General features: G+C 45.3%; 1 protein-coding gene across 1 annotated transcript in view; it reads right to left on the bottom strand.

Annotated features, from left to right (window-relative positions):
• Positions 1-2150: 2150 nt before the first annotated feature.
• eif4e2rs1 (eukaryotic translation initiation factor 4E family member 2 related sequence 1) overlaps positions 2151-10460 on the bottom strand; it is a 54400-nt gene continuing 46090 nt past the window's right edge. Inside the window, exons 3-8 of the mRNA XM_054600898.1 lie at positions 7507-7597; positions 5992-6126; positions 5704-5808; positions 3859-4011; positions 3025-3161; positions 2151-2795 (exon numbers count right to left, since the gene is read on the bottom strand). Coding sequence (XP_054456873.1) covers positions 2756-2795; positions 3025-3161; positions 3859-4011; positions 5704-5808; positions 5992-6126; positions 7507-7597 — 661 coding nt within the window. The 3' untranslated portion in view covers positions 2151-2755. The remainder of the gene's footprint in view (positions 2796-3024; positions 3162-3858; positions 4012-5703; positions 5809-5991; positions 6127-7506; positions 7598-10460) is intronic.

Genomic DNA, 10460 nt, shown 5'->3' with positions numbered 1-10460 from the left:
TAGCCCTCTAACCCTAACCCCTAACCCTCTAACCCTAACCCCTAACCCTCTAACCCCTAACCCCTAACCCCTAACCCACTAACCCCTAGCCCTCTAACCCTAACCCTCTAACCCTAACCCCTAACCCACTAACCCCTAGCCCTCTAACCCTAACCCCTAACCCTCTAACCCTAAGCCTCTAACCCACTAACCCCTAGCCCTCTAACCCTAACCCCTAACCCACTAACCCCTGACCCTCTAACCCTGACCCCTAACCCTCTAACCCTAACCCCTACCCCTAACCCCTAACCCTCTAACCCTCTAACCCTAACCCCTAAGCTCTAACCCCTAACCCTCTAACTCTAACCCTCTAACCCTAACCCCTGACCCTCTAACCCTAACCCCTAAGCTCTAACCCCTAAGCTCTAACCCTCTAACTCTAACCCTAACCCCTAAGCTCTAACCCTCTAACTCTAACCCTAACCCCTAAGCTCTAACCCTCTAACCCTAACCCACTAACCCACTAACCCCTAACCCTCTAACTCTAACCCCTAAGCTCTAACCCTGACCCCTAACCCTCTAACCCTTAACCCTGACCCTCTAACCCAGTGGTTAAACTCTATAAAATATTTGTTTTTCTTTCTAAAATAAGTACATATCACTTCACTTTTCCACTTCAGAGTTTATTGTTCAGTTTGTTTTACTGGGAAAAAAAGCAATAATGAAATCAATTTCCCCAAAAATTGGACTTCAGATTGCTTTCAAGTAGTGCTTTCAGACATATTAATTGCATTACATTCTTGAATATATTTTCAAGTAAAATTAACTTAAAATGTTAAAATTGAAGTTAGGAACAGTGCAACAACTTACATTTCCCCATTTAACAGTAGGTTTTTCAAACTGAATTAGTGTGCAAGAAAATAAAAAATCCTACATTTCGAATAATGACTGATCAAAGACAAGATGTGCAAGTCACTCAGTGCTTTCTCTGCATAGATCACATTCCTCTGCATAGGCACATTACTATTCCTACATGTAAATTGCTTTCTGACATATTCATTTGTAAATAAAATGACCCTAACCCTGAGCCTCTAACCAATAACCCTGACCCTAACCCTGAGCCTCTAACCGATAACCCTAACCCTCTAACCGATAACCCTAACCGATAACCCTGACCCTCTAACCCTAAGCCTCTAACCGATAACCCTAACCGATAACCCTGAGCCTCTAACCGATAACCCTGAGCCTCTAACCGATAACCCTGAGCCTCTAACCGATAACCCTGAGCCTCTAACCGATAACCCTGAGCCTCTAACCAATAACCCTGACCCTCTATCCCCTAACCCCTGGGTTAGGGTCCTAGTGTTGCAGAGTCAGCGTTCAGGTCCGTTGCTGGAGGCTGATCTGGTAATCCTGAGCTTAATTAGGTCCAGAGTTCTACAGTGTTCCACAGTGTTATACAGTGTTTAAGGGTTCTACAGTGTTCCCTAATGATAACCCTGAGGTCCTCTAACTGATCTGGTAATCCCCTGATTAGGTCCTGAGTTCTACAGTGTTCCCAGTGTTATACAGTGTTTAAGGGTTCCCCTAATGTTTAGTGTTCTCTAGTGTTGCAGTCAGTGTTCAGGTCCATTGCTGGAGGCTGATCTGGTAATCCTGAGCTGGATTAGGTCCTGAGTTCTACAGTGTTCCACAGTGTTATACAGTGTTTAAGGGTTCTACAGTGTTCCCTAATGTTCTACAGTGTTCTCTAGTGTTGCAGAGTCAGTGTTCAGGTCCGTTGCTGGAGGCTGATCTGGTAATCCTGAGCTGGATTAGGTCCTGAGTTCTACAGTGTTCCACAGTGTTATACAGTGTTTAAGGGTTCTACAGTGTTCCCTAATGTTCTACAGTGTTCTCTAGTGTTGCAGAGTCAGTGTTCAGGTCCGTTGCTGGAGGCTGATCTGGTAATCCTGATCTGGATTAGGTCCATCCTCAGAGATCACAGCCTCCAGCTGGTCTGCAGCCAAGAATAGAGTGAAGATTAGACCTTCCTGAGAACGAAGCCTGGAACGGGTCGGTATGCAGATGGAGGCGGAGCCAGCTGGGTCAAAGTTCTGCTCTGATGGAAATGTAATGAGTCAGGAGAAGTGCCTGGCTCAACTCTGACCGGTTAGAACCAAACATGAACACATACACAGTGTGTTTGTCTGTTTAATAAGGTTTATTTTAGTTGTTCTCCTTGGTTAAGTAGTTCAGTGCATCAGGTTCTGTTAAATCCAGATTCAGTCAAAGGTGAGGGAACCGAACATGTTACTCCTTGTTTCTGTTATTCCTGTACATAATCAGTCTTAGAACTTTAGAACAGTCCTGTCTTCATTGGTGTATTTTTAACACTTCATATTAAGTACATTTACTAAAGTATCTTGACTTTAATATTTATATATAAAATATAAGAACGGTGACGACAAAATGAGAAATTAACAGAAAACTCAAAACATCCAAAATACAAAACAAATCATTTCTATACTGGTCAGAATGTTTTATACTGGTCAGAATGTTTTATACTGGTCAGAATGTTTTATGCTGGTCAGAATGTAAAGAAAAGATGCTGCTGATCACTAATCAATCAATGCTGTAAACAATAAAACAGTGACACCACTTCAGTCCAGTCAGTTTATTGGTCCACTGTGCGCACGCACACGCACACACACACACACACACACACACACACACACACACACACACACACACACACACACACACACACACACACACACACACACACACACACACTTCAGAGAGAGATCTTGGTGTTTCTGAAGCTCGAGTTGTCCCTGAAACACACACAGGTGAAGGTATGAAAACATGGTCAGAATCAGGGTTCTACTGAAACGGGTCCTTCAGTTCTTTGTAGATCATTCTCCTAACAACAACAACATTAATAACAACAATAGGTTGGAATCATAGTCATAGCGTCACCTACTGGCAACAGGAAGTTGTGGGTCTTGTACTCCATGATGGTGTTTTACAGTAGTACTAGAGTAGTAGTCATAGTAGTAGTACCTGAGACTGTCGTTGTGGGTCTTGTACTCCATGATGGTGTTGGCTGGAAGGTTCAGGACTCGTCTGAGAGTGTCTCTGATTCTGGATGTTGTCGTTTGGTCGTTGGATGTTCTGTTCCAGATCGACAAGATGTCCTCCTGATAGAGACAGACAGGTAGAAAAGGCAGACAGACAGGTAGAGAGAGAGGTGGGTGGACAGGTTCTCAGAGTTACTTAGTTACTCCTGAACCAGATCCGAATCTGATCCAGATCAGACTTTTGAGGATCAAACTTTGGTTACAGTTAATCATAAATCCTGTATATCACTGTGTACTTGTACTGCAATATCACTACAGTAGCCGTAGCACTACAATATTGTAGTACCTGGAAGTGTATAGAGATCCCGACTGGAAAGATCCTGAAATACTGCTGTAGTAGTACTGCAGTAAATACAGTGTGTTTTTACTATAGTACCAGTGCAGCAGTATTTCAGTAGTAGTACTACAGTAGATACGGTGTGTTTTTACTATAGTAACAGTGCAGCAGTATTTCAGTAGTAGTACTACAGTAGATACAGTGTGTTTTTACTATAGTACCAGTGCAGCAGTATTTCAGTAGTAGTACTACAGTAGATACGGTGTGTTTTTACTATAGTAACAGTGCAGCAGTATTTCAGTAGTAGTACTACAGTAGATATGGTGTGTTTTTACTATAGTAACAGTGCAGCAGTATTTCAGTAGTAGTACTACAGTAAATACAGTGTGTTTTTACTATAGTACCAGTGCAGCAGTATTTCAGTAGTAGTACTACAGTAAATACAGTGTGTTTTTTTCAGTAGTAGTACTACAGTAGTACCTGGAAGCGTATGGAGACCACTGCTCCACAGATCTCCTCTCCCACCATGAACTGCTCTCCCATCATGGCCAGTATGATGTTCTCCCAGAACCGACTGGCTAAACCTTTACGGAGACGAATGATCCACTTCCCCCCACTGCGGTTGGAATCATCCTGGAGGGGGAGACGGACGAGAGAGAGAGAGACGGGTGAGTGGAGACCGGTGAGACAGAGACCGGTGAGACGGAGACCGGTGAGACGGAGACTGGGGGGACAGACGAGAAAAAGAGAGAGAGACGGGTGAGTGGAGACCGGTGAGAAGGACGAGAGAGAGACCGGTGAGACAGACGAGAGAGAGAGAGCGAGACGGGTTAGACAGACGGTTGAGACAGAGACGGGTGAGAGAAAGACGGGTGAGTGGAGACTTGTGAGTGGGAGACGGGTGGGACAGAGACAGTTGGGACAGAGACGGGTGAGACAGAGACGTGTGGGACAGAGACGGGTGAGACAGAGACGGGTGAGATGGAGACAGTAGGGACAGAGACGGGTGAGACAGAGACGCGTGAGACAGAGACCGGTGAGAGAGACCGGTGTGAGAGAGACCGGTGAGACGGACGAGAAAGAGACGGGTGAGCGGAGCCCGGTGAGATGGAGGAGATAGAGAGAGACGGGTGAGTGGAGACGGGTGAGACGGACGAGAGAGAGACGGACGAGAGAGAGACGGGTGGGACAGAGACGGGTGAGTGGGAGACGGGTGGGACAGAGACGGGTGAGACAGAGACGGGTGAGATGGAGACGGGTGAGACAGAGACGTGTGGGACAGAGACCGGTGGGACAGACACGGGTGAGACAGAGACTGGTGAGAGAGACGGGTGAGACAGAGACAGGTGAGACAGAGACGGGTGAGACAGAGACGGGTGAGACAGACGGGTGAGTGGGAGACAGTATTCAGCACTAGGACAACAATATACTAACAGTAGAATTCAAATACGTTAAGAGTACAACTTGAGTATAATAACAGTACGTCTAATATATCAACAGTATAAACTACACCAGTACGACTACACCATACTAACAGTAGAGTACAACTACGATATAGTGATAGTATTAACAGAATAACTACACGATACTAGGAGTAGAACTACAATGTACTCTAAAATATCCAAGCAGTTAAACTAAAATATACTAATAGTATAACTACAAGATATTAACAATTTAACTTAGCTATAAAAACAGTACAAGTACAACATACCGACAGTACAACTGCAATATACTAACAGTATGGCTGCAATATATAAACAGTAAAATATACCAACAGCATGATTACAACAGTGTAAACAGTAAAACTACACTATACTAACAGTAGAAGTACAGGATAGTAACAGTAAGACTAGAATATACCAACAGTATACTAACAGTATTAACAGTAGAACTACAGTATAGTAGCAATACAGCTACAATAGTAACCGTAATACTGCAGTATTGGTATGGTATATTAACAATAATACTACAGTATTTAAACAGTAAGTTTGCCGTATTAGTACAGTATTTGAACACTAATACTGAGTACAGTATTCTAACAGTTTTACTGCAGTATCAGTACAATATTTGAACATTGTTACTTCAGTGCTAGTGCAATATTTGAATACTAAAACAGCAGTATTAATACAGTACAAGTACCGTTTTGCAGTGTTTGTATAGTATTTTAACAGTACTGCTGCAGTACAGACACAGTATTTTAACAGCATTAGTACAGTATTACTGCAGTACAACTACAGTATTCTAACAGTATTTGTACAGTAGTAGTAGTACAGTATTACTTCAGTATCTTAACAGTTGTATTACAGTAGTATAACTAGTCGTTACCTCCCACATGGGTTTGATTCCCTCCTTGAACAGGTGGAAGTCACTGTGTCCACTCAGATCACCTGGTCTGATCAGGTGACTGTAGAACCTCCAGAACTGCTCCACCTGAACACAGAGTACACACACACCTGAAGTATTGATCTAGAGTACACACCTGAAGTGTTGATCTAGAGTACACACCTGATGTATTAATCTAGGTCTTAGCTGGTTGTGTGTGTGTGTGTGTGTGTGTGTGTGTGTGTGTGTGTGTGTGTGTGTGTGTGTGTGTGTGTGTGTGTGTGTGTGTACCGATGCCACGCTGCCGATCTGTCTGATGTTTTGTTCGTAACTCTGAGAACTTGCAGGACGACTCGGGGTTCTTCTGCTGTACCAGAAGGTGTAGTTATACTGGAGGGGATGTTCACCTACACCTGGACACACCGTCTGCACAGGAAGAGAGACAGACAGGTTAATGTTCATGTGAGAGACAGACAGATTAATGTTCAGGTGAGAGACAGACAGGTTAATGTTCAGGTGAGAGACAGACAGGTTAATGTTCAGGTGAGAGACAGACAGGTTAATGTTCAGATGAGAGACAGACAGGTTAATGTTCAGGTGAGAGACAGACAGGTTAATGTTCAGGTTAATGTTGAGAGAGACAGACAGGTTAATGTTCAGGTGAGAGACAGACAGGTTAATGTTCAGGTGAGAGACAGACAGGTTAATGTTCAGGTGAGAGACAGACAGGTTAATGTTCAGGTGAGAGACAGACAGGTTAATGTTCATGTGAGAGACAGACAGGTTAATGTTCAGGTGAGAGACAGACAGGTTAATGTTCAGGTGAGAGACAGACAGGTTAATGTTCAGGTGAGAGACAGACAGGTTAATGTTCATGTGAGAGACAGACAGGTTAATGTTCAGGTGAGAGACAGACAGGTTAATGTTCAGGTGAGAGACAGACAGGTTAATGTTCATGAGAGACAGACAGGTTAATGTGAGAGACAGACAGGTTAATGTTCATGTGAGAGACAGACAGGTTAATGTTCAGGTTAATGTTCATGTGAGAGACAGACAGGTTAATGTGAGAAATGTTCAGGTGAGAGACAGACAGGTTAATGTTCAGGTGAGAGACAGACAGGTTAATGTTCAGGTGAGAGACAGACAGGTTAATGTTCAGGTGAGAGACAGACAGGTTAATGTTCAGGTGAGAGACAGACAGGTTAATGTTCAGGTGAGAGACAGACAGGTTAATGTTCAGGTGAGAGACAGACAGGTTAATGTTGAGAGACAGACAGGTTAATGTTCACCGTGGGAAGCCAAGTTAATCGTCATGCGATAAGAAGGTTAATGTTCAGGTGAGAGACAGACAGGTTAATGTTCAGGTGAGAGAGACAGACAGGTTAATGTTCAGGTGAGAGACAGACAGGTTAATGTTCAGGTGAGAGACAGACAGGTTAATGTTCAGGTGAGAGACAGACAGGTTAATGTTCAGGTGAGAGACAGACAGGTTAATGTTCATGTGAGAGACAGACAGGTTAATGTTCAGGTGAGAGACAGACAGGTTAATGTTCAGGTGAGAGACAGACAGGTTAAGGTGAGAGACAGACAGGTTAATGTTCAGGTGAGAGACAGACAGGTTAATGTTCAGGTGAGAGACAGACAGGTTAATGTTCAGACAGGTTAATGTTCAGGTGAGAGACAGACAGGTTAATGTTCAGGTGAGAGACAGACAGGTTAATGTTCAGGTGAGAGACAGACAGGTTAATGTTCATGTGAGAGACAGACAGGTTAATGTTCAGGTGAGAGACAGACAGCTAGTCTCACCTTGCGGCGGTTGTTGTTGTTGTTGTTGTTGATCCCGTCACTGTTGTCATGGTGACACTCCGTCTCTTCCTGGTCCTCCTCATCTCTTGAACTAAACACAAACAAGAAACGTCTGTTAGCATCACCAGCTAACATAATTATTATTATCATAATTATCATCATTATTATTATCATTATTATTGTTATTATTACCATTATTATCATAATTATAATTATCATAATTGTCATAATTATCATTATCATAATTATTATTATGTTATTATTATCATTAGTATCATCATTATTATTATTATGTAATTATTATTATCATTATAATAATAATAATAATTAATCCTTTATTAGTCCAATGGGGAAATTATTTCTCTGCATTGAACCATCCCGGAGGAGCAGTGGGCTGCAATGAGCGCCCGGGGAGCAACTTGGGGTTAGGTGTCTCGCTCAAGGACACCTCGGCATGTTGCCGGTAGAGGGGTTCGAACCACCGACCTTGTGGTTGCGGGTCAAGCGCTCTACCTCGTGCCACAGCCGCCCAATTATTATTATTATTATTATTATTATTATTATTATTATTATTATTATTATTATTATTATTATTATTATTATTAGTAGTAGTAGTAGTAGTAGTAGTAGTAGTAGTAGTATCATTATTATTATTATTACTATTATGTTATTATTATTATTATCATCATCACCATCATCACCATCATCATCTGAACATAAAGTAGAAACTCTGTGGTGGACGTTTCACGTTGGAACATGGAGGCTACATATGAAGACTTGTAGAAACCTCTCAGGTCTCCAGTTGATCCTGCAGAACCTGAGGAGACTCAGTGGACAGACAGGTGACCTAGAGGTGCTTCGCTTTATGGAACGTTGTGATCCTTCCATAAATATATTTTAGGACATGGATTTCTTCGTACGAGGCTGTGAAGCAGAGTTCACTTATACAATTCACCACAACGGATCTGAGACGCAGTGTGAACTTCTCCACCAGCGTGAACTTCTCCTCCAGCGTGAACTTCTCCACCAGCGTGAACTTCTCCTCCAGTGTGAACTTCTCCACCAGCGTGAACTTCTCCTCCGTGAACTTCTCCTCCAGCGTGAACTTCTCCTCCAGCGTGAACTTCTCCTCCAGCGTGAACTTCTCCACCAGCGTGAACTTCTCCTCCAGCGTGAACTTCTCCACCAGCGTGAACTTCTCCTCCAGCGTGAACTTCTCCTCCGTGAACTTCTCCTTCGTGAACTTCTCCACCAGCGTGAACTTCTCCTCCAGCGTGAACTTCTCCACCAGCGTGAACTTCTCCTCCAGCGTGAACTTCTCCTCCAGCGTGAACTTCTCCACCAGCGTGAACTTCTCCACCAGCGTGAACTTCTCCACCAGCGTGAACTTCTCCACCAGCGTGAACTTCTCCTCCAGCGTGAACTTCTCCTCCTCCGTGAACTTCTCCTTCGTGAACTTCTCCACCAGCGTGAACTTCTCCTCCAGCGTGAACTTCTCCTCCAGCGTGAACTTCTCCTCCAGCGTGAACTTCTCCACCAGCGTGAACTTCTCCTCCAGCGTGAACTTCTCCTCCAGCGTGAACTTCTCCTCCAGCGTGAACTTCTCCACCAGCGTGAACTTCTCCAGCATTTAGGTTATGAATGTGTTATGAATCTGATGAATCTGGAGACAGAGGAGGTCACCAGAGGAGGAAGAGGAGGAGGAGGACACCAGAGGAGGAGGACAACAGAGGAGGAAGAGGAGGACAACAGAGGAGGAGGAGGACACCAGAGGAGGAGGAAGAGGAGGACACCAGAGGAGGAGGAGGACAACAGAGGAGGAAGAGGAGGAGGAGGACAACAGAGGAGGAGGAAGAGGAGGACACCAGAGGAGGAGGAGGAGGACAACAGAGGAGGAAGAGGAGGAGGACACCAGAGGAGGAGGAGGACAACAGAGGAGAAAGAGGAGGACAACAGAGGAGGAGGAGGAGGAGGAGGAGGACAACAGAGGAGGAGGACACCAGAGGAGGAAGAGGAGGAGGAGGACAACAGAGGAGGCGGAAGAGGAGGACAACAGAGGAGGAAGAGGAGGAGGAGGACAACAGAGGAGGAGGAAGAGGAGGACACCAGAGGAGGAAGAGGAGGAGGACAACAGAGGAGGACACCAGAGGAGGAAGAGGAGGAGGAAGAGGACACCAGAGGAGGAAGAGGAGGAGGAAGAGGAGGAGGAGGAGGAAGAGGACACCAGAGGAGGAAGAGGAGGAGGAGGACACCAGAGGAGGAGGAAGAGGAGGAGGAGGACAACAGAGGAGGAAGAGGAGGACAACAGAGGAGGAAGAGGAGGAGGAGGACACCAGAGGAGGAGGAAGAGGAGGACACCAGAGGAGGAGGACAACAGAGGAGGAGGAGGACAACAGAGGAGGAGGAGGACAACAGAGGAGGAAGAGGAGGAGGACACCAGAGGAGGAGGAGGACAACAGAGGAGAAAGAGGAGGACAACAGAGGAGGAGGAGGAGGAGGAGGACAACAGAGGAGGAGGACACCAGAGGAGGAAGAGGAGGAGGAGGACAACAGAGGAGGAGGAGGAAGAGGAGGACAACAGAGGAGGAAGAGGAGGAGGACAACAGAGGAGGAGGAAGAGGAGGACACCAGAGGAGGAAGAGGAGGAGGAGGACAACAGAGGAGGAAGAGGAGGAGGACACCAGAGGAGGAAGAGGAGGACAACAGAGGAGGAAGAGGAGGAGGACACCAGAGGAGGAAGGGGAGGAGGAGGACAACAGAGGAGGAGGAAGAGGAGGACACCAGAGGAGGAGGAGGACAACAGAGGAGGAAGAGGAGGAGGAAGAGGAGGAGGAGAAGAGGAGGAGGAGGACAACAGAGGAGGAGGAAGAGGAGGAGGAGGACACCAGAGGAGGAAGAGGAGGAAGAGGAGGAGGAGTTCATTGTGGAGATTATGAAGAAGAGCAGCGCGTGCA

This window comes from Anoplopoma fimbria, chromosome 7 (assembly GCF_027596085.1).
Source record: "Anoplopoma fimbria isolate UVic2021 breed Golden Eagle Sablefish chromosome 7, Afim_UVic_2022, whole genome shotgun sequence".
Lineage (NCBI taxonomy): Eukaryota > Metazoa > Chordata > Actinopteri > Perciformes > Anoplopomatidae > Anoplopoma > Anoplopoma fimbria.
The sequence above is the reverse complement of the archived record's forward strand: the minus strand, read 5'-3'. Positions and strand labels throughout refer to the sequence as shown.